At 37.7% G+C, this 25,494-nt stretch overlaps 1 protein-coding gene across 1 annotated transcript in view; it reads right to left on the bottom strand.

Moving 5' to 3' along the window:
• The window catches only part of Agps (alkylglycerone phosphate synthase), a 92,761-nt gene that overhangs the window by 2,151 nt on the left and 65,116 nt on the right, over window positions 1–25,494 (bottom strand). The window contains exons 16-20 of the mRNA XM_031370687.1: window positions 22,971–23,032; window positions 20,978–21,067; window positions 15,499–15,598; window positions 13,251–13,308; window positions 1–3,275 (exon numbers count right to left, since the gene is read on the bottom strand). The exon at window positions 1–3,275 is cut by the window's left edge and continues 2,151 nt beyond it. Coding sequence (XP_031226547.1) covers window positions 3,154–3,275; window positions 13,251–13,308; window positions 15,499–15,598; window positions 20,978–21,067; window positions 22,971–23,032 — 432 coding nt within the window. The 3' untranslated portion in view covers window positions 1–3,153. The remainder of the gene's footprint in view (window positions 3,276–13,250; window positions 13,309–15,498; window positions 15,599–20,977; window positions 21,068–22,970; window positions 23,033–25,494) is intronic.

Here is a 25,494-nt window from a genome sequence, read left to right as displayed (position 1 = left end):
AGATACACCTCCCACAGACAGCATCTGAGGCTGCCTCAAGCGTTCTGACTCCATGGTGTGAGGCAATCCCTCTGCATCACTGTGTTCTGACAGTGCTACCAAAGCTGGTCCCATTTGGAGCATCACACTTCAGGTTAGGACGTCAGAGTTTCTCTATCAGTTACACGTAGAAGCTGTTGGTATGAAAGAGTATGACAAAGAAATATCTCTGGGATTAACATGCAGAAAGGCTTTTTCAAATATGCAAACTAGGACTGTTACAGTGTTCTGGAGGGGAAGGGAGGGTTCTTACATGTGTTTATATCTGATATAATATACACACCAATGGAAGCTTGTTTTTTATTGAGCTTTTGTTTCCCAAAATACACCAACAACACAAATATGCATACCAGAAGGCTTCTAGATTTATAAATAACCTCAGGGCAATAATCCTATTATATGTAAGCATTTTGAGTAACAACCTATCATTTCTAAAAAAGCATAGTTTAATCCTTTATTCTGTGATAAAATGCTGGACACATGAAACATGTGGTCTCCACAATTCAGCTAACCAAGATGCTCAAGGACTATAGCATAAGACTCAATTCACTTATGCACCACTACACATCACACCACACATGGATGCAGCAGTTTCTCCAAGGTCAATACAGCCTGTCTGGTGAGTCTTTAGTATTTGACTCCACTTCTCACTAGCAGCAAGTTCCCATTCCCACTGAAAGCCCAACCTGCATTTGACATCATCAGATTTAAGCAAAATATTACACATATGACTAACTTAGGAAGGACAAGTCAGTGTTATGGGTTTCTGATATTCAACAGGCTACATCTTTTAAAGAAACTAATCTTTGAGTTAAGATGCTTCAGATAACAATATTTTCCTGGGCTTAGCTTCCTGAAGCCATGTGCAGACACTTCTGAAAGAAGAGACAGGGTTTAAGTGCTTTGTGCATATTCGTGAACTCACGTTCCTCCGCAGACACAGTCTACACTGAGGCACCTCCCAGAAGTGGGTGGGAAGACTTCCTGATTTACAGTAGAGTGAAATACTACTAATGAACATTCTTGTGTTCTAAAATGATCCCTGTAGAAATTATTTAAAATACAAAATGTAGTAACAATTATAGAATCAAGGTTGATGAGGCCTCCGTACACAGAAAAGGGAAGCAAAGACACAAACTGCCAACTGCCATAAAGCTCATGTCACATAGGGAACCAAGCCAGCAACTTCAGGTGTTAGTCACAATTACAGTACAATCGCTGAGGCTGTGAAAATCTCAACTCCTCGAGAAAAATGTTTTAACAATCACATGCAAGGAACTGGACCTGCTAACGAAATTATTAAAATAACTACTTGGAAACATGTAGACACTTCCAGTGAGATGTTGGAATCTTACTAAATGTTACATTTGAATTATCAATTAGAGAATGACCTTCATGAAGATGCATTTTATAAAGAATCTTATAATTCTAGAGGCAATTTCCTTGAGTGTCCAGCTATTTCAAACCATCAAAGTCTCTAATCATAGATCTGATGTAAATTTTATAATTAAAAAAATCATCAATAAAAAGGCAGCTTCCAAAAAATAAATATTGAGTTTTTGTTGTTAACCTAATACTTAATATTGATTTTCCTACAGATTTAAATTTGTTAGTTTGAGGCCAATTATAATAGTTAAAAATTATTTACCATTTTGAAGTCTTAAAAATATTTTGTCAATTTTAAATTTTCACTGTTCTGTTTAAGGCTACTTAAGATATAAAAGATATCAAACTGCCCCAACATATCTGGAGCTGTTGCTACATAGACAGACAGTGTGTCCTTTTAAAGGATCGTCTGCATTTTGACTTACATTATCTGATTAAATATTAATTTTAAAAAATTATCAAAAGTTAGGTATTGCATTAAGAAAAGAACCCATTTCAAAATGTGAATCAGGAACCTCAACAGACAGTGATTTAAAGCAATTGTTCCACTTATTTCAATATCCAGTTTTGAATGTAAAAATGTCTGCTAAATGTGATTAATGTTCTCTTTTTTGTTTAAGAAATAGGATATTTCAAACTTATGATTATGGCATATGCAGGAATACATTTTTTAAAATTTAGGTTAAACCAGTAATTCAAAAAAGCATTAAACTATTAAGAATTAAACTGAAACTATTTTTTCCATGGAAATTTATCAGTCTATTTGTGGCTAACTAGAAAAAAGATTATTGTCTTGAAATTATTGAGGCTTTGAGTCAACTCATGACTATTTCTTTAGCCAAGTAATTCTTTAAACTGGAGACAGCGGGTTCAGGAGCCTTTGTTTTGTTCATGCTGAGCTGCTTGTGCAGCTTAGCAAGCATGGGACAGAAGAAACCTGAGGGCTGGAGGATGGACAATGGCCTTCACTTCATGGTACAATCTGCCCTTCACGTGTAATAAGTCAGCTGTTCTTACAAAGCACGTTATGAATGATCCAGGACGCAGCTATAGGTGACACTTTAGTGATACAAATACAGCTCACACCCTCCTAGAAACAGACATGAAGGACAAACATGTGTCTGCTCACAGAGTAATTTATATGTTGGCAATTTACGTTTGTAACATGTATGCACTTCAAGCAAAGCTTAGGCTGAGCACCTTGTACAGATGAAGGCATGCTAGTAACAGACTACCAGCTCTGTCATGAGTGTCCTCCCCAATGACCTACTCACAGAAAAGTATGCTTTTAGCAACATACACAAATATCTCTCACCAGCAGAATCTTTGCTAGATTATCTGCTTTAGAGAATGTTTAAGGAAGGACAGGACAGGACAGAAGAGAGGCTAGACAAGCAACGGATGACACCATCTGCCTTAGCTCACCTAGAGGAGGAGCATGGAAAACAGCTGGCAGCATATTCCTCAGATAATGGGCAGCCCTGTGCTGCCTGACTAAAATCTGAAATGACAACTAGTTAGTTGGCTATAAACTGGTACACCTACAATGAGACCAAGAAACGCCATCTGTCAATCTATAGATGTAGAAACAAAGCATAGAACAAAACCCAACTCATTTTAAACAAACAAATGTAGCTGAAATACAGTCCCATGATATATTCAATTACTGGTATAACCACAGCTGATGACTTTTAAAAGGTAACATTTTTCATAATGACATTAATGGAGTTATAAAAGGTTTCTGTTTCCAAAGATGTTACTTGGGTCCACATATTCCTTGACAGACTTTAGCATCCCGAAGCCGACATCAGAGATGCTCTCCTTTAGCCACTGCTTTCGTAACTTGCCCACTGGAAAACAAAATAAAAAAGGCTTCAATACACACCTTGAATGCTGGAAACCAATCAATCTTGTGACCATGAGTGAGCAAACACTGTGTGATAAATGTTTTTATTCAAAAATGAGAAATGTTTTGCTTTATTTGATTTATTGAGCCTACCAGACTATCAAGCTCATTAAGCCCGATGCATTCCCAGGGGAAGTCTTTGCCCCACAGTGTCTCCTTTCTCTGTAAACTATGAAACGGAGATTGAAGGAAGTGTAGACTGAGATTACAGCCTATACAAATAACAAGATGAAAAGAATCGTGCTTATTAAAAGAGCCTAACCCTTGTCATAACTACCCAACAAGCCCAAATTGTGTAGAAACTGAAGCTTACTGAAGAAAAGTATCATAGAAAAATAAATCTGTTTGGATAGACTTAACAAAAATGACATCTGTAAAATACTTTAATAAATACAATTAAAAGAAATAAGGTCTGACTCAAAGGATTCTGGGTGGAACGGCCTAGTTATGAATCTTTCCAATTAAAATTCTTTTCCAAGTGCTTTAAAATTAACCCTGGTAACAAACACACTTTTGCCGTTGTTCTGTCAGATCCAAACTTTTTTGGTTTTTTGGTTTTTGTACACACAAAAGCAGGTGCCTGATCTGTTTTAAATTTAATCTCCTCTTATGAACTGTCCATTTTACTTTTTTCCCTTATTTTAGGGCTTATACATTTGAGGCAATGAAGTATCACATAAATAGCAGCGTTCATCATTTTTAAAGGCACTAAGTAAAAAACAACTTTTTTTACCTAAAACTTCTGTGAGGGGCAGATAAAAAAAATTCTATCAACTTGTTTTGGCACTGAAAACAAAGTAGTTTACTGACTTTAACACGACAAAATGGGCGTCTTAATTTACGTTAGGGCTATTTTCAGTGAGCACTTCTTGAACATATGCATTATCATAAAATAACCCAATTCAAATGGCCATTTTGCACAAACATTCATTAATGATCCAAAGTCATCAACAGAGACTTAATTGGCCAACAGAAATGTGAAGCCTTTCATTAAAGTCTTGGGCCTGTCACTCTGCATGCACTCCCATTTGTCAGGCTGCAGCAATGCATCACAGCACCTGCCTTCTGGAACCTTGAATACCATGTCAGTGCAGTTCAAAGAAGCTTTCAGGTCCAGTTTTCTGGGAAACCACTAAATCATCATCTAGATAACCAAATGGCATGGTACTTCAGAGAGCAAGGTATCTGTGGTTGGCATCAACACATCAAAGCACTGTGCTGTTATAACAGGGGCAGCTAAGTTTAGTGGGGGGGAAATCTGAAGTTCAAAATGGAAGATTCTGTTTAGAGATCTCTCTCTGAAAACTGATGCCATACACGAAGACTCCTTGCATAGCCTCCACTGGAAGATTTCTAGTAGGACCATTATTACCTCAGCACTGTGCTACAACCTGAGCTGTTTCATCTGCAAATGGACTGACTCATTCAATTAGAACATTCTACAAGTTGGGAGTCTGTGTTTCTGGATTTGCTTTGAGATAGACAGACAGATAGACAGATAGACAGACAGACAGACAACAGACATCAATCTGACTTGGGGAAGGTGCTACCCATGCTGCAGCAGCTCAGGGGAGAGGGATGAAGAGCAGCCAGCACCAGTCTCCTCTGTTATCTGTAATATAGCTTCACTGAATGTGTCCTGTGGTTATGGATGTAATTGTCCTGAAAAGACGGCAAACAACTGCTCCAACAAGATGGAGCACATTAGAAGCTCAGCAGGACACCCAACAGCTAGCTTGTCTGCCTGGTTTTACACCTCCAGTAATAATGCAATTCCACAAGGAACTGAACCATTGTCTGAGAAGCCACCCAACAGCCATTGCATACTTAATGAAGTCACTCACCAAGCACTGGAAAACAGAAGGTGCTTGGAGTGCATCATTAGTTCTGTCAGAAGGATAATTTACACATCGATCTTGTCAAATTTTCTATGGTTTATACTTTTACAATAATCAATCTAACATACATTTGATTAGTGAACTAGTAAGCAGCAGGGGAGAAGGCAGAGCCATGGCCCCTCATAAACACGTTTGATGAAAGAATTTAACCCATTGATGGTACTGGTCTGTGAACCTCTGATACTGGTAATAGTAATAGCAAAGTCAGGACGTTGGAAATCTTAACTTACCCAAGTAAAGGGACTAGAAAGCTTTGGTTTTGCTTAGCAAATTAAGCCAACTACACTGTAGAGTAAGTGTGCTAGGAGGAAGCATGGTTTAAATATAAGCAGCCCATGAGAATTACTAATTAGAGAGTAACTAGGAACAGTCCTGAGATTCTGGGAAACTCTGCATGGCAGCCTGATACCTCAATAAATTAAAACAGTACAGGCCTAAGCCCAGAAGGTAGGGGCTTCCAAGCACAGACTTTCATTACGGAGCTGGATCACATGTACTTCAGAAAATTCTTAGCTTGCTTAGTATTCATCAATCAGAGGCCATACTCATCCATACACATGTGACATATATGCTAAACACTTATATGGTAGCACCTTAAACATTTGCACAGCTTATTTTCTGAAAAGAAACAGTTCCCTTTATAGAGCACACCTATCACACAGAAAGAATGACTGAATGGCTACAAACAGCAAGTATGACAACTTCTACATGCCTACTATGCAGCAGGCACTACAAAGAAGCATATGGCATGAAAGCTTATGCATTCCACATAATTATCCTATGTGTGCTGTTGATGGCTACTTGATAATCTAGTGGCCAGGGATATCTTTTCCTGCTTAAACTAAAGTCTGACTTCCAACTGTGTCTGTCTCCTAGAGTAGAGAAAATAGGAGGTTCAGAGATGCTTCTTTGAAATCACTTCCTTTACACAGATCTTTGGACAGATTCAAGGAATAATGTATTTTGTACACTTGTCTGTAACCATAGTGCTGGATATAGGCAAAGACAGGCAGGCCCCTAGGGCTTGCTGGCTTGCTAGTCTAGCACAGAAGGCAAATTCTAGGTTCAGTAAGAGTCCCCATCTCAAAAACTAAGGTACAGAGTGAATAAGAATGATATTCAATGTGAACCTCTGGCCTCCACATGCACATACTGGTGTGTGTGTGTGTGTGTGTGTGTGTGTGTGTGTGTATATATATATATATATATATATATAGAGAGAGAGAGAGAGAGAGAGAGAGAGCGCACATGCACACACACACACAGGTTAATGATGGAGTGTTGTCATATGTTAAAAAAATATGGACATGATTATCTGGAACTCCTCTTTCTGATTTTAGCAGAAACTACTAAACAATTCTATCTTAAAAGGAATAAATCTGAGCCAGCTAAACACAGGTCTCTTTATCTAGATATATTTAACTTGCTAGTCACAATTTGATTGTAAGGGCAGAAAGACTTTTCCAGATTTATACAGAAGAACAAAATGGGAGGACTGGCACCCAGCACAGTGGTAAAGTGCTTGCTACAAGGGTCTAAGTACTTGGTAGAAGGGAGGAGAACACAGAATGAAGTGGACCAGAAAAAGTAGAAAAGAGCCGACTATAAAATAGACAACTTATTTAGAAGCTTACTAAAGCTGAAGAACAAAAGTAGAATTAGCAAACACCAAAAGTAACAGCTATTATTTTAACAGCCACATCTTGAGAACTTAGGGTATAGGACATATCCAGCATGCACAGGCCCGACCTTAATCCCCACCATTACAAAATGAGCAATAACAAGCAAAACACTATACTCAACACACCAAGTGCCAATTCAGCCTTAATGTATAAACATATCTTAAAAAGTAAATCATGGAGACTTGGTTTTATAGGAGGGCTCTAAGGAGTGACTTTTAAAACTTTCTCTCCCTCCCTCCCTCCCTTCCTTTAGTATATGGTATATGTGTGTATGTGGAGGCCAAAAGAGGATGCTGGGTATCTTCCTCTATTCCTCCAAGGTCCTCTCACTGAGCCTAGTGAGATTTTCTAAGCTACAGTAGCAGCCAGCAAGTCCTAGAGATCCTCCTGTCCCTGCTATACTCAGAGCTGGGGTTACAGAAGTGTACTAGATACCCAGTGTGTTATATGAGTGCTGGTATCTGAACTCTGATCCTCATGACTGCAGAAAGCATTCTCAATCACTGAGCCATTCTCTCTAGTCCCCAAAAGCTTCTTATTTTTCCATTACTTAGTACAATGACACTACTACTAGATGTATAGAACTAATGTTAGATGGATACCCAATATCTCATCAGATGAAGCTTGGATACTCTAGGATCTGTTAGGTACTAATGAGAACAGAGAAAAACAATGGACAATCAGACTGAGTTACTCAGTAGACTGATAATGTCTCTCAAAAGGAGATTCACCTTAGAAAGTGCTCTGACTTATATCTGCTTGTACAGTAAAGCACACTGTGGTTGGCTACTTCTGGCAAAAAATTCATGCTTCATAAATGCCAGGCAACTGATCTCTATCTGAGAAGTGATAGCATCTAGCCAGTAAGAGTCTGAGATAAGACTATGACTCTTCATGACTTTGTAAAAGAAACTGAATGCTCAAGACCATGAACACTACAGCCTTATATGGGTTTTCTCTTATTGCCTACATTTAAAATGCCTGTTTTCTTTTTTTCTTTTTTTTTTAGGTATTTTTTTTATTTACAAGTCATACGATATCACCTTTCCCAGTTTCCCCTCAAAAAAAATAAATAAATAAAAAGACAAAAAAACAACAAGATCAAACCCCTGTCCCCCCCTACCCCCCCACGCTACCCCACCCTCTCCTGCTCACTGGTCCTGGCATTCTCCTACACTGGGGCATAGAACCTTCACAGGGCCAAGGGCCTCTCCTCCCATTGATGAGCTTGTTTTCTTTCTGTGCTGTTTAGTGGGTTTTGTTGGTCCTCTGAGACCAACCAGGTCTTGATCCTGTCATCACCCTGCCTCAGATGCCTGAGTACTGGAGTTAGAACAATATCCACCATCACAATACTTGCTGCCAATGTCAGTTTTTGTTGTTGTTTTCTTATGCTAAGGATTTGTCTACATAGTATATCTAATAGCTCTGAATGTTTGAATAGCTCTTTTGAGACTATGAGCTGAAAAGAAGTTTCAGTAATTAAAGTAAGAACTAGACTCAATCTGTCTTGAGTACTACCACCAATTAGTTTGTTATACTTGAAATTCAAACCAGAGTAGAACTGAGTGTTTATATACATAACAGAGACCAAAGCAAATGAACAGGTTAAATAGAATAACTGATAATATAAGAAAATAGAAAATGTTCTTTCTTGAAGACTAAGAACAATGTCTTATTGTTCTTTGTAATCTTGTTAAATAATACAGTATTTACCATATAATAAGATAGTCAATACATTCAGTTGAAGTAAAAATGAATGGAACCACAGTTATTCTTAAGACATTTAAAAAACAGGATAGGGATTAAAAAAATCTAGTAAAGTAATGTAGTTTTCTTAGTTCCTCGATTAGATTCACCCTATGTTTTCTGTATTTTGGCATTATTTCTTGAGGATACCTAGAACTATCCTCTAGTAGGTACAGAAGGCTCAAAGTTAGAGAGATATTTTTGTCTTTTTCAAAATTATTTTAGTTATTTAATTCCTTTGTCTTACCACATAAATTTTAGAATATTTCCCAGATCCATAAGAAAAAACCTGCTAAAATTCTAATAGAAATATGTTTTAAAAGATAGATAAAATGTTTTAATAGTTTGTACAGAACTGACATTTTTACAGGAATAGGCCTTCCATTTATTTACATAGGACTTCCTTGGTTCCTTCCATAGTCATTCTGTAACTTTTAGATTACAAAGCCTATGTATATTTTCTTGGATTGAAGCCTATGTACTTTATTAGATTTACATTTACTTCATTTTTTAGCAATTGTGAATGCTGTTTTATTTTAGATTGTCATTTGTACATTTGTTGTTAATTTTTGGAATTAAATTATGGAATTAAATATATATATTCTTGCTGACTGTTTTTGAACATTCTCTAAGATTTTCTAGATAGAGACTCATGCAATGGCCAAGAAGTCTGTTTTCTTCCCTCCTTTCCTTCCTTCCTACCTTCTGTTTCACACTACAGATTTCGAACAGATGCTCAGCTTCTTTTACTTCAAACATTTCTGATGCTACTAGCTTCTACTCTGACTGCCGGGGGGAGAAAGCTAATAACAGCTTTGATATCCTCAGATCCCAATATTTCAACTAAGACTGGTAAATTCAATCAGAGTATTTTACTTATTGACAAAAGACTTGAAGAATAATTTTAGGAATGAATGACTTAAAATTTTAAGTCCAAGTTCAAGTTAAATATGTGGCTGATACAAACTTTGTTTAAACTAACCAGCAAATCAGCCACAGAGACAAGAGCTATGGAGATTAAGTTAAGCAGACTCTATTTCCTTCAACCTCAAGTTCCAGACTACATCTGTTTTCTCTGATACACAAAGCCAGAGTTACAATAGCTCCATTTATCACAACATGATTGTAGGCAGACAAACCAGCCTGTCTGTTTCCAGATAGTGAAAGCAACTGTTATTAATCACAATTACAGGACAAACCCTCCAAGAGAAATTGCATCAATATTCTAGCTCACAGTTCTGCTACTCTGAAACTAAAAGAAAAACAAAAACAACAACAACAAAACCAACCAATCAAACCCAGTCCTGAGAGTGCAATGACAGTGCCTGGAGGTCAATAAAGAACTATGCTATTTAGGCCAGCTTAACTTGTCAGCTCAGGAAGCAAGTAGGAAAATCTTTTATACATATAAAATTAGCAATCTCTCAAAAGCATTAATAGTAAGCCTAACAGCACAATTAAACATGTTATTTAAACTTCAGATTAATAACACTTTTGCTTTATAAAACTATAATGATTAGCAATGGACACTTGAAAGTGTAACTTCAAATAAAGAAGCTAGTATGAAAATAGACATTTTAGTACAGCCAATTTCACTGCCAGTAATGTGAAACTTGTTTTTCTTTCATGTAGATTTTAAGAGACCTATAGAATAAGACCTCTAAGCTATAAATAAAAATGATAGTATCAGACAGACCTCCTTAAATGTGCACATCTTTGGGCTAGAGAGATGGCTCAGCAGTTAAGAGCACTGACTGTTCTTCCAGAGGACCTGAGTTCAATTCCCAGCAACCACATGAAAACCATCTTTAATGGGATCTGATACCCTCTTCTGGTGTGGTGAAGATAGCTACAGTGTACTCATATACATTAAGTAAATAAATAAATATTTTTTTAAAATGTGCGCATCTTTTCTAAATAAACTGCAATCCACTCTTCAGTGGTTGGTGCAAAAGATTAAGGAAATAAACCAGAGCTCTCTTTGGTGTTCTCCTACTACTTAAAGATACAAGCTGCAATGCTTCAGCACCTCCATGCAAGGCACTGTAGATGCTCTACATGCACTACGGCTACATCCTCTAATGAGCCTCTGAGGTGGTGAACATCACTCTTGGTCTGCAGTTGAGGACAACTGCAGCCAGAGAACCTGCTTTCCTACAATCTCATCAATAAACTCGGAGCTAGAAATAAAGGTTTTATTTAGAAGATTATATCCTTTCCCATTTACAGCGTGTATGTATGTATGCATGTGTGTCCCTACACATGTCGTGCTTAGAAATGAACCTAGGACCTTCTGCATGTGATGCAAGTACTCACCATCCAACTACATTCCACATAGCATTTTAATCTTCATCTTGAGACAGGATCTCAATATAAACTGTTAAGAAAGACTTGAACTACCTCAGCAGCCCAAGAATGAATTCAGCTTATGATCTTCCTTGAATATAGAATCATATTAATTATAGAAAGGCTCAGTTTACAATAATTCTGTGAAAGTGTGTTAGCAGAGTAACATTGAGCAGATTATAATAACATGCATTTCTCTGCATATTACTGAGTGTTCCTTATATGTGTAATTCACACTTTGTTTTAAAGCAGATGGGCCTGAAAGTGCTCTCCTGTAATCCTCTTCCTCTTATTTAGAACATCTCTCCTACTGAGTTCTGACAGTCTGGGGCTGTATTACAATGTCGCCATTACCTGTGTACAGTTACATAGGACTGGGGCTTTCTCTGGCTTCGTGTGAGCCAGGGTCACGGGACAGAACACAACCCCTAACCACACTGAATTGTTTAGTATGGATTTTCTACCTCACTTTTGGCAAAGGTTGTTTACCTCACGTCGGATGGGTTGTGAAAGGGATTGTGTTAATTTATTTTTCTGCAGCAAGTGCTTTAGAGGTGCCTTGTGTCAAGTACAGCCGTGCGTGGACAAATAGGCTCCTCTGAGACAGCAGCTCTACGCATCCAAGAAGCAACTGCAGCATGTGTCTCCCTTTGGGAACCTCGCATACAACTGCTCCTGGGAACCCTGAATCTCCTCAAAAACGCAGGGAGGAAAAGAAGCAGAGTTCCTGACCACAGAAGGCTACCAGGACTCTCCTCAGCACTGCTTCGGATCACTTGGTCGCCTTCAATCTTCACAAAACTTCTCACACTACAAAGCAAAGAGACCTATCCTAAGACCATCTTTTCACAATCAAGGAAACAGCCATTTAATAATCAATTCCCTAAGTGACAATTTAAACTTCTATCATCTCCTTCTCTACAACCTGCGATCCTCACTCTCTGTTCCCTTTCTCATATTTACTGATTTTTAAAGAAGGCATAAGGTTCAGAAGCATACCTAGCTTTTAACTCCATGTAAGACACTTCTGGTGCCCTTTCTTCATTTGTCATCCTAACATTCAAAGCACCTCTGAGAAACCCTGCCTCAGTGAATGGGGAAGAGCCATCAAGGGAGATTCTCACCCAGCCTCAGACCTCCACATCCACAGACACAGTTACGCACGCACGCATATGCACACGTGCGCGCACACAGAAAAAACAGAACTTCTAAAGGAAAGAGTATACCCAGGAAAAGGAGGCAAAGGATTAATTTATCCATTCTAAATGTTCATTAGACAACCTACTTAATTTTTATAAAAAGATGGCGTTAAGGAAGAGACTGATGTATCGGTGCCAGAATTATCTTGCATCTTATTCATCTATATCATCAATCTTATCCATCCCTGCCTATAAGAATGTTTTGTGTAGACATGCACTCTACAGTATACCCCTTTCCACCCAAACTCTTCCCCACACATGGGGAGGCTGAGCACTAGAACATTCTTGATTTTAGTATAAAGCAACATACAGAAGAAAATGATTGACTTCCTGGACTCCAACTTCCCACCAAGCAAATGCAAATATACAGTTCTGAGGGAGATCAGAAAGGACAAGAGGTAGTGAGGACAGGTCAAGGGTGTCTGTCCTCATGCACCTCCCTAAATTTATTTTTAATCTCTACATTTGTACTTTTCCTAAGCATATAAAATTACAGGGAAAATATACTATAACAAGTTTCTGTTACAGGGAATCTGGGGATAATCTCAAAATTACAACTTTAATAATGGTAGTCTTAGGGAAAATATCTCTTAGTTTGATCAGATGGGATCAATTATTTGCTGATTAATGTGCTGAGGTGTAGAAAGAACAAATACCTTTCACTATATGTACAACTGATGTTCATGTATACTCCAACAGTGGCTGGAAAAGACTAAAAAGGTTTTTTTCTTTTCTTTCTTTAAAGCTTTGGCTGTAATGGTCAAACACCTCCCAGGTAAGGTAATCTGTTCTCTATTAACATGAGTGTCCTGAGAATTAGGAAAGCTGACAGATTCAATACCAAGGTATACTGTCAAACCAGGCATTATGTTGGCTATAACATAATCTACCTACTTTGATCAGTTATTCTAAGACATGAAACTGTTTCCAAATTTCAAGTGATCTCAAATTACTCATGTGATGATATTCCCCAGGTTTTTATTGAACCAAATATTTTAAAAGGCGGGAGTATTAGAAATTCTATACCACTCCCCTTTAAAAATACCTCCATGGTGATGTGACAGGCTCCCTCCATTGGCAAGGATTTCATCTCTAGCAGCTGCCTGTAAATGGGAAACAACACAAAATGTTACTGCTACTTAGATTTCACTTTACAGTGACTAACATTTACTGACTTCTCCTAGATGCCCAGAAAGGTACCAAACAACCTGCTTGAACTCTTTTCTTTATTTCCACTATATAACCATAAGCACTCTTAGAGAGAGCATCTCTTAGTTCGAACACATGGGATAAATTATTTGTTAGATAGATAGATAGATAGACAGATATATACTTTATATATATATAAAGAATAATATATATATATATATATATATATATATATATATATATGAAGAATAAAAGAGGAGGAGGGAAAGAGGAAAAAAGAACCCAAACTTCTATTTTGTCCCCTTGCTTAACCTCCTAAATGTGCTAGGCCTCATCCATCTGAAAGCATGTGAGTCAAAAGATAAACAGAATACAAACAGCATGCACAATGAAGGGCAATGGGACCTGGCCTGCCCTGAGCCTTTCTATTTCCCTTCTTCCCTACTCAAGTTCTTGTTCTCTTTTAACATTCAATTGAAAAAATTTTACTTAGTGTACAAAGTAATGGGTTTCTTTATGAATCTTCACACATACATTTTATTACATTTTCTATTCTTTTTTTTTGTTTGTCTTGATCTTGTTTTTTGAGACAGGGTTTCTCCATGTAGCCCTGGATATTCTGGAACTCTCTACAGACAAGGCTGGCCTCCAACTCACACAGATCTACCTGCCTCTGCCTCCAGAGTGCTAGGATTAAAGGCATATACCAATACCACCTGGCTACATTTTCTATTTTTTTTTTTTTTTTTTTGTTGTTGTTGTTATTTTTTGAGACAGGGTTTCTCTGTATAGCCCTGGCTGTCCTGGAGCTCACTTTGTAGACCAGGCTGGCCTCGAACTCAGAAATCTGCCTGCCTCTGCCTCCCAAGTGCTGGGATTAAAGGTGTGCGCCACCACCGCCCGGCACATTTTCTATTCTTAATGATTTGTTATTATTTAATAGCCACAAGACAAATATTTCCTGAATTTTGAGCTTCTTAGAGGTACTCAAGTCTATAAACCAATTAATGGTGACTGATGTAGAAGTCCACCCAGGTAGTACATACGAACAACACCACATAACAAGTATTCTTTGGGAACCTTCAGCATTTAGGAGTTGAGGTTTTCCATATAATCTTAAGTATGCTAGCCTCTGCTCAATAACTTTTTATTTCTAATAAACCACCTCAAATAGAGCAGCTGTTGAGATCAAGAATTAAGTGAGTAACAGAACTAGGAGAAGAGAATTTCAATTTGTGGACTCCAAGAAGAAAGAAGTTTCCTTTTTTTGTACTTTTTGAGATAATGCTATGTAACCCAGGCTGACCCTCAAGCTTACTGCAGTCCTCCTGCTTCTACCTCCCCAGTGCTTGAAAATACAGGTGTGCACTATCATGGCTAGCTAAGCAAAGGATTTTCATGGTCAGGACAAGGAAATACAAATATACTCAAATCTGTGGGTAGATGAGATCCCTCAGTGCACAAAGGCACTTGCTACCAAACCTAACTACCTGAGTTTTATCCCTGGGACCCACATGGTAGAGAGAAACAGCCACTCCCCACCAATTATCTTCTGACCTCCATTTGTGTGGAATTGTATGCATGTACACACATGCAGATACACACACATCCATAAATTTCTATCAATAAGAGATATTGGCAAGCAACTTAATAATAACTTAAAACACTAGGGCAACCTGTGTGTCTAAGTAACATGCCTGCTATGGCTTCCTCCAGTTTAGTGGGAGATTCTATGCTGCTTCTAACAAGGAGTATAGCCATCACCACATGAGTATATAAAACCAGCAGCTTACAGCCACTTAAGAAATATAAGTGAAACTGTTAATGATAAATCCTAAGGGCCTATACATAGTCGTATCACATGGATGGATTGCTGAAGGGACATCAAAGACCCTCTACAGTCATAAAGGCTCCTGTTGTTACTTAATTGTCTATTATGCACTGAAAGTATCAACCAAAGAGACATGGGCTTCAGAAGTACACAACATTGAGAGCAGACTGACAATGTGATATAGTAAGTCAGTGGACTCAACATACTTTCACTTCAATGGGCTAGCAGCCAAGTCAGCCATGTGTGACTAAGGTGGCTCAAACTAAAATTCATTTAAATAAAAGAACAACATAAAAACTACATGCAAAATTACCTCAGTCTGTTCAAACACAGTCAGTGGGTCACTAATTCCCCTGTAGTTAAAGGCAAAATAGAAGTAGATACATGCACCTGCATCGTAAGTTTGTGTCACCCTAAAAGACAAACAGATAAAAAAATCCCCCAAAGGGTTTTAAATTCAGGGAAAACAGATTTAACATCTAGAAACTTCAGAGATAAGATGAGCTGGGGATCCACCCAGGCCATAATATCATCCTCTACTCAACCTCCCACACCCAGGGGAAGGCCAGTCAGCTCCTCTGTGCTGACACAGAACACGTATGCTAAGAGCATAGTGAGAAACAAACGATTTTCCTGTCTTTCATTTAAATGTGAGGTTAATCAAAATTGCAAGTACATGCTTCAATTCAGTAATTGTTTTATGTAGCTACAATTACAGGGAAATTTTTATAAAATTTAATATTTTACAAAAAAAATCATTCTCAGTGAGCTTACTGAAGTTATCTACAAGTGATAGAACCTTATTTTAAGTAGTATATCGAAAAACATTTAAAATATAGTCAGTTATACATATAAAAATATAATCTGCTTTAATGTGCACAGCCAAAATAACATGTAACTAAAACCTGACTTAAAGGGTCCTTATCCCGACTATATAGCTAATTTATTTTTCCTGCTACATTCAATTTACGTATTTTAAGCACAGTATTAGTACTGATCAAGTCTATATACATGGATACATTTTATATTGTCATAAGACATACTATAAGACATTTACCACCCATAAGGCAACATTAGAAACAAGGAATTTGTTCTTTTACTGATTCATTACTGTCTGGAACAGAAATATGATGAACTACAGAGACAAGCAAATACCAGAACTTAATTTTCATTATTTTTTAAAAATCTGCATTAATGATAAAACACAAACAAGCTATCACCTCTGCAAAATACTTAAGTACTCTCATAATAATACCATGTACTATCATGTGATTGGATTCTTGTGGATCAAGACATTCGAGGCAGAAAAAAGTAGATCACTGAAGTTGAGTGAGGGTAAGAAAATAGTGTAAATGTGCTAGAAGAAATTCCTAAGCTCTCTCTAGTCAATACATGACACCTTGTAGAATACAAAGGAGGAATACTGACAACTCTATGCTCAGTTTAATGGCTCTTAAAAGGGCATACAGCTTGACAACACAAGTAGTGTAACTGCATTATCTGTGTTACATGAGATAGAGACATTGAATGAATATGAAGACAAAGAGTATCGGCTGGTGAGATGGCTTAGTGGGTAAGAGCACTGACTGCTCTTCCAAAGTTCCTGAGTTCAGATCCCAGCAACCACATGGTGGATCACAACCATCCGTAAAGAGACCTGATACCCTCTTCTAATGTGTCTGAAGACTGCTACAGTGTATTACAATGGAGCGAGCAGGGCCAAAGCGAGCAGGGGCCAGGGCCGGAGCGAGCGGGGCTGTCCTGAGTTCAATTCCCAGCAGCCACATGATGGCTCGCTGCCATCTGTACAGCTACAGTGTACTCATACACATAAAATAAATAAATAAATCTTAAAAAAAAAAAAAAAAGAGTATCAACAGCTTTATGCAACTTAAAAATCACACTAACGCTGGGCAGTGGTGGCACATGCCTTTAACCCCAGCACTTGGGAGGCAGATGCAGGTGATTTCTGAGTTCCAGGACAGCCTCGTCTACAGAGTGAGTTCCAGGACAGCCAGGGCTACATAGAGAAACCCTGTTTCGAAAAACCAACAAAAAAAACAAAAACAAAAACAAAGAAAAACAACAACAAAAAAAACACTGACAGTAGAAAATACTGGTTTTTATACACTTTTATAATCATACTTTGCAACCACGTGAGGAAAAATGAGTGAGGCAGCATATGAAAATGTGATGGTTACTATTAATTGCCAACTTGACAGACTCTAGAGGCATCTAGAAGATATGCCCCTGGGCATGCCTGTGGGATTTTTGTGACTATGTTAATGGATACAGAAAAATCCATCTTCCTTCAGAGAGGTCCGTTCCCTGGGGAGAGAATGCTGGACTAAGTGGGGACCTGGAAGTAAGCAGCAGCATGTATTTACCCTGTCTCCTGTTTGTGATGAGACTACTGCCGGAGGCCCTGCTGCCTTGACTTGCTCACCATGAAGGACTGTCTCTTGAATTGAGAGCTAAAATTAAAATCTTCAGTCTTAAATTGCTTTTATTATTTCATCACAACATCAGGAAAAGAAACTAACACAACTCTACTGTTCTGCAACTTTTTTTTTTAAGTCTAGATTATTATCCCTTCAAAGTTTAAAAGAAAAAAATTTAAACCACTGCAAATGTTTTTCCAGTTAACCTGAAAAACATTTAGTTACAGATCTTCCAAACATCCCAAAGTTAGCAGAAGGAAATATAGTTCAGAAGTAGGAGAGATGTTCAAACACCAAACAGGATCAACTTAACTACCGCCTCTTCACTGAGCTCACAATAAATAGCAAGGACATGAAAAACAAAAATGATCAGATCAAATGCAGTGGCATGACCTTAAAGGACTGTCTGTGCTTCCATATGTATGTTGTATATGTATATACAGAAGATATGAAGGATGTTAGATTCTTAAATCATCTATGTAGAAAATATGTGGGCTTTCAACATGCAATTAGGACACACAAAAAGGGAGTTTGGATAATCACAATTAAATCTCCAAATACAAGCCATGGAGAAACCACAAAGGACTCAGTCTAACAGAAGGAGCAAGTACTTTTACTACACAATACAAACAGAATCTAATCTAAAACAGTAATGGTCTTTTGGCCAAATGTTAGGTGCCTCAGAACAGAAGAAATGAACTATTTAACAATGCTATGGCAATATGCCAGCTGTGCTTTTCTTCTAGTGTTAATTCACACTCCTAAAAAAGACCCCTTGAACATTTACATTTTAAGTTCCAGATTTACAAGTTTAAGAAAACTGGAGAACTATTTAACTACAAGATGCTGTGATCAGGAAGAACCAAGTTAAAAGAAAAATTAAAGGATAAGTAAAGTGTTCTTACAGGAATTAAGAGTATACACCACTCACTCATAAGGGGATCACTGACATCAATACATAGAAAACGTAACTAATTCTAACATTGCCACTGTGCTGCCCAGTTTTATGTCAATGTAACTCTAGTGATTTGGGATCAAACCTCAAAATAGCCCCACAGATTGGCCTGTGGTACCTTTTCTTGACTGCTGATTGGTGTGGGAGAGAAAAGCCACTGTGGGCTGGTGGTGGTCTTGGATGCTCTGAGAAAGCAGGCTGAGCAAGGCTGAGCCACACTCTTGCATTAGTTTCTACCCTGACTTTATCAGTGATAAAGTGCCACCTAGAGCTGTCAGCTGAAAGAAACCCTTTCCTATCCAAGTTTCTTTTGTTTCATTACAGCAGTGGAAACTGTAAGATAGCCAACTTTCAACAAATTTAAGACCAATATACTACACATTTTTGTATACAAGAACCACCACTAAGTCTAATGGACCTAACAGATCTAGCCAAACTTGGCTGAACTCAAAGTTTAAATAATGAAAAACTGTCATTAAAAAAAAAAAAAAAAGAGTGTTAAGAGATTTAATTTTTGCTAATGAGCAGAACAGTGCCTCCACTCTTCTGATCCATTCTGTCTTACACCAAATCTTCAAAAGCTGTCTAAAATGTCACCGTGATTGCTGGGATGGAACAAAACTGCAAGTATACTTCCCAGGCTGAGATTCAGAGAAACAAGCATCACAAACAGAAATGCAGACAATCCTGAACTTAATAAAAGAAGTATGTAAAAAAAATTATTGTGAAGTAAAATGTTGTACACTGGGTATATGTAGGTACCAAAAATTATAGTTTAACAGACCTTAATCATGCTTGGCATAGCTTCAGTAGCCAACAGTACTGAGCACGTGTAATTACCGAAGGCTATACTGAGAGAGACAGAAGACTGGCTGAGCTGGTGTGCTTCAGCACCATCACAAAGTCTAACAGCATCGTAAGCCAGAGACAGACTCACACAGGAAATGCCTGATGCTGAAGTACACTGGCTCCTGAGGTCCAATATCAGCTACACTTAACAGAGACACTCACTGCTTCCAAGTTACATTTATTATATTCCTTTATATTCTAAGTAGTTTGTATCCCTAATACTGAAGATGTATTCTTAAAGTGTTCCCCTCAGCAGACAGAGATGTACAACACAGAAACAATGTGAGGCAGCTACACAGTGGATAATGGCAGCTGGAGTTATCCTTTTTGAAGGTTCTCTTTTCATGATCTGTTCTGATTGTCATTTATTCTCCATTTTAAGTTATTTTAATACCTTTCTAGAGAGTCAAATGCTCATCTCTTGTCTTGATACATGTAACATGCTGTTTGCATATAAAATTAACACTATAACTAAATGTAAACAGTCCCTTCTCAGTAGAAATCTTCCTTTGGGACTGTTATTTAATAAAAAATTTAAAATCATCTAACCAGTCATTATCCAACATGAAAGATACGAATTACAGGTAACTTTTAAAACTTAAAATGATTTTTTTTAATTTCAGACAAGCAACATTTCAGCCATTTACTAACCAATGTGGCTTGTGGCTACCAAACTTAATGGCAAAAATACAGAATATTTGTATTATCAAAGAAACATCTATTGGGAAGCAAAGAGTTAATATCACTTGAGTCTTTCACTCCTTTCATAAATGTTTACACACCCCTCCCAACACACATGCATACACACACACACACACACACACACACACACACACACACACACACTCCCTCACTCACACTCACGCCCATGCACATAAAACCACTGTTTCTTTTTTTTGAGACAGAGTCTCTCTGTGTAGCCCTGGCTGTCCTGGAACTCACTCTGTAGACCAGGCTGGCCTCGAACTCAGAAATCCGCCTGCCTCTGCTTCCCAAGTGCTGGAAATTAAATGTGTGCGCCACCACGCCCGGCGGCACTAACTGTTTCTAGAGTTTACAGTTCTATGTCTCTACTGTAGTTTGTAGCTCCAGGGAGCAAAAAGGGACTTCTTTGTCCAGGGTTCCGAGAGGAGAGAGCAGAAAGTTCACTCAGGAAACATCGTTCCTTGCCTCAGGGGCTAAGGACTGAGATACAGTTCTAATAATGTAGGAAGATGTTTAGGAAGGAAGTTTGTCACATGGAACAGGCCAAAGCTGCTTCTTAGCTGGAAAATTCTATTTTGCAACTGTTTAAAAACATTACTTTAAGGGCACTGGAATGGCTCTATGGGTAAAAGTGCTTGCTACACAAACCTGTCTGCTTGAGCTCAATACCCAGACCCTAAAGTAGGAGAAGCAACTTCATGAAGTCCTATGACTTCCACATGTGCGCTGTTCAGCACACACCCACATTGACACACAGCTCATGCACACATATCCACCCACACAACAGTAAATTTTGTAAGCAGTACTTTCCAGAATGGGTATAAATAAGTGTGGAAACTCACCTGCACGTAGAAAGAGGTGCAAATTGAACTCCCCTTTCTTTGCATTCCCTTCTTATCCTCTCTTTTACATTTCTACACAGATCTATAACCCTAGAAAAGATAGTTGAATACAACATGAAATTTTCTTGTGCCATTTTTATTTTTCCTTCATCAGTCATGTATTTATATATTTGTTTAACTGACTGGCCTCTACAATTAAAAGAATAAAAAGATAAGAGAACATTAGCAGGTAAAAAAAAAATTTGTAACACTAAAAAGGTAATACTATACTAGTCTATTTTCCCACTGACAAGGCTGAAGGTCGGAGTCCACCTCAAAATGCATAGACTGAAATTCTCCCTTTCACACCATGAGATGGTATGATGAATCAGGAGTCATGGGTTGGGCCTCAGAAGGTAATCATAAGAGTGAACTCCCAATGAATGAAATTGATGTGGGAGGGGGGTATCAGGGTGGAGAGGATGACACATGAGAAGCTTGCTTTCAGCCACAAGGACATAAAAGGTGACTTTCCATATACCAAGAGGGCCTTGAACAGCAATCCAGATACCCAAAGCACCCTGATATCACACATCAAGGTGAGGGAGAGAAAAGATCGTAGTTTAAAATATGTAAGCCAGCTAGTTTATGGCAGTCTATCTAACAATCCATACAAAGACAAAGAGACATGGCAGACTGAAGTCATCAATGATAGGCCTGCCAGGAGCACTGCCTGCCAAACTATTGCTCCTAAGGGCTCAATAGGGACCAGCTGACATTCTTTTTACTTTTTAAGATATAGTCCCCTTGTGAAAAAAGTACCTTTAAAATTTGTTCAAAATCAAAAAAACAAAAAAACAGGGTGGTACATGCATATAATCCAAATATCAGAGGTTGAGGCAAAAAGATCACAAGTTCTCTGTTCAGGCTGCATGGCAGGTTTAAGGACAACCAGAATCATATAGACTGTCTGAAATTTTTTTTAAAAAAGTCTGCACTTTTGGCAGGGAGAATGACAGTGATCCTAGAAACTTGCCAGTCTGAAGACAATTCTTGGAATCTGATGGCCAGTACTCCAAAAGTCAAAGCCCACAGTAGATTATGACAGAACAGAAAAGACAGAAGCTTTCCAAATGGAAAAATGAGGTATGAGGAGAACAAGATGTTAAATAGTTAATACCTAAATAGTGGGTTCAAAAGGATCTGCTATAGCCTATGTACTTCACTAGCACCTGAAAAGAACCCATACATTTTATAAAGCAAAGGTGAAATGTAGGCATGTTCAAAGAAAATAAAACATACTGAGGATTTTCTCAATAACTTATTGAAAGTTAATTCAAAAGTCCATGTTTATGAAAGTACTTCACAGCCTTTATTACTGCCTCCCTACACTGTATGAGTATGTGTGGGTGTAGATGTGTGTTTCCAGGAAAGAAAACCCAGCTAATACTTCCCATGCATGCTATCAAGGACATTTTCTACAATGTGTTTTAGTACAAAAATTTTGTTTAAATTTGAAAATGGAAATTATACTTAAAATTTTAAAATAGATTTTTTTCAGAAATCACTTGAACACAAGTGAAGATCTTGTTAAATCCAGACACACACATCAAAGCTAAATAGTACATTACAAAAGAAGGCTAAGAGGGTTAATAATTTGGGGTGGGGGAGGAAGGTCTTCAAAAGAACATTTAAGCACAATGAATCACCTATGTGAAGCCAAGTGACACAGTGACACAGCAGCATTTTATGTTTAGTAAGAGTCTTCAAAATGTTAATTTCAATAGGTGTGTTTGTTGGGTTCCAAGCAAATTTACCTTAATCTAGAAGAAGAGTTGGGTGAAGGGTGAAAGCAATGGTATTCAGATACTAATTTAAACAAAAGTACCTTCCTTCTTCAAGTGTTTCTTATAAAAGAATTTAAACCTTCCTTATTCACAAACATAAATTGCATATCCACATACATGCATCAATTATAAAGCACATCAGAGTAAATCCTTTTATTAGGTTTTACCTGTCCCAAGGAGCAGAAGTCTCAAAAGATTCTCCTATTATAAAGTATTCCAAACCCAAATCCTGTAAAGATACACAAAAATCATGAAATTTACAAATGGTGCAGAAATTAATAAAACCACTAGAATCTCTGGACGTAATTACTAGTACACCTCTGATCTAATCTAAACTGTTCCTTGTCTCATAAGAACACTGGAAAGTTCTCAAGTGTGATATGACCACTCTGAAGACAGGCACCTTGTCTGTTGCTGCTTTCCATAGACTTAGCAGCAACTGAAGTATCTGATACAGAGAAGAAACTCAGATATTTCTTTAGTGAATGGAGTCTCTATTGTGGAAAAGTTTATACATATGTAGAAAAGATTAGAGAATAGATTTGTAGTGGACAAAGTATTAAAATAGCCAATATAAAAATTGAGCATCAAGGTGAAAGTAACAAGAGGTAGGAGTTTCCTCACATCAACTTTTGTTTAGAAACAAATTTAGAAAAGATAGCAAGTGTGGTGTTGCATACCTTTGCTTCTAGCCCTTAAGTTCCAGAGAAAGGCAGATCTGAGTTCTAGACCAGCCTGGTCCACGGAATGAGTTCCCAAACAGTCAGGACTACACAGAGAAATCCTGTCTCTTGAAAAAACAAAAACCAAAACTAACTAACTAACTAGCTAGCTAGCTCACTAACTAGGAAGGATGGAAGGATGGAAGGAAGGAGGGAAGGAAGGAGGGAGAGAAGGAAGGAAGGAAGGAAGGAAGGAAGGAAGGAAGGAAGGAAAGAAGGAAGGAAGGAAGGAAAGATATAGTAAAACAAGCACTTTAATTCTACTAAGTGCTGGGAAGACACGCCTCCAAGTGTATGGATCTAAAATGTGTGTTTGGTGGTACACACCCATTTGTCTGGGAATTATGTCTATAACAGTAGGAGTGTATACTAGAAAACGGCTTTTAAGATTAAGGTAAGTAGGACTGGGGAGGCAGCTCAGCAGGAGAGACAGTTGTCACCAAGCCTGAGGACCTCAAATTGATACCTACAACCCACAAGGTGGGAGATGAGAGCTGACTCCTGAACACTGTCCCCCAGGCACATGTTGTGACATGTGCATCTACACACATGTATATACTCAAACACAAAATAAATAAATGTAAGGGGGGGAAATGTAAAAATAAACTTGGGAAGACAGACACATAAACTTGCTTTTGGCTTAGCCTCAAAATTAACAAGAACCTTAAAATAGGACATTTATTCTAAAAATATCATGCTGTACTTATTATAGGTGCATTGATTTTCTAGAATTCTGAATTCAGTATTGTGGGAAACATACCTATCGACATATCTCCTTCAGTACATTTTATAGATTGTCTAGTATTTCCTCTATGAAGATCCTAAGATAGACAGTCTACACAGGTGACCCTCGTCATCTACCCCTTCATAATCTGCACCCCTCTTTGTCAGGGTTTTGAATCCAGGGAAGGCGCGATCAGTCTGCTTTCCAGGGAAGACCCCAGCTGGGATACTGACTACTCACTACAATATGAAAGCAGACCTTAATAAGGACTGAACTATTCTGAAATGAAAACATTTCATGTTTTTTGAGAACAATAAAAAATTTATATATCTTTTTATAAATGTTTTCTTCAAAACAATTTCCAACTAGAAAATTAGAAAATTTATCACTTGGGAAAGTCAAATTTTCAGTACGACATCCAACATACCTTTTTAGGTAAGATCATTAAAATTACTAAAAGTTAAACTTTAAAATAAATAAGTAAATAAAGATAACTTCAGTCAGAAAACTTGAGACTGTTACAGCCAAAACAGAAAAAAAATAAAATAAATGAACATATGAAAAACTAGATTCTCAAACGGCTTGTTTTATAGCAGTGACTGCAACAGACATGAAATAAGTGTGAACAATGAAGCCCCCTGTGAAGAGCATACACAGCAGTAAAGTCTGTATGTTCGAACACACAGTTCCTGACCACTGTAGTCATCACCACTAGTGAACCTGTGACTACTTGGAATCAAATAACAATTTTTAAAGAAAAAATAAAAACATAAAATCTTTAAGATAGATTATAAATCAAATGAAGATGTTTGCTACACAGGATACCTCTATTCCAATCCAAGTAATGTTAAAATAGGCACACTCAGGTTTCAGCCAGAGGCTGGCTCCATTTTTTTTTAAAAGGCAGAAAGACATTAAAGTGCCTACATTTTTCAGAAGTACATACAAAAAGTCTTAAATGGGCTTCTGAAAAGTTGCAATAAACCTAGGGTTCAAGTAAAATGATATACCAAATTACAGTAGTTTAGACTTATGAAAACAAGGCAATTTTATCCATTCCAAACAAAAAACAAAACAAAACAAAACAAAAAGCCTACTACTTAAAACCTAAGTGGATGTGGTGGTTTGAATGAGAATGGCCCCCACAGGCTCATCTATTTGAATGCTTGGTCTCAGTTCATAGAACTATTTGGGAAGAATTAGGAGGTGTGGCCTTGTTGGAGGAGATGCATCACTGGGCTTTTA

Source organism: Mastomys coucha, unplaced genomic scaffold, assembly GCF_008632895.1.
Source record: "Mastomys coucha isolate ucsf_1 unplaced genomic scaffold, UCSF_Mcou_1 pScaffold15, whole genome shotgun sequence".
Taxonomy (NCBI): domain Eukaryota; kingdom Metazoa; phylum Chordata; class Mammalia; order Rodentia; family Muridae; genus Mastomys; species Mastomys coucha.
This window is presented reverse-complemented; position numbering and strand designations above follow the sequence as displayed.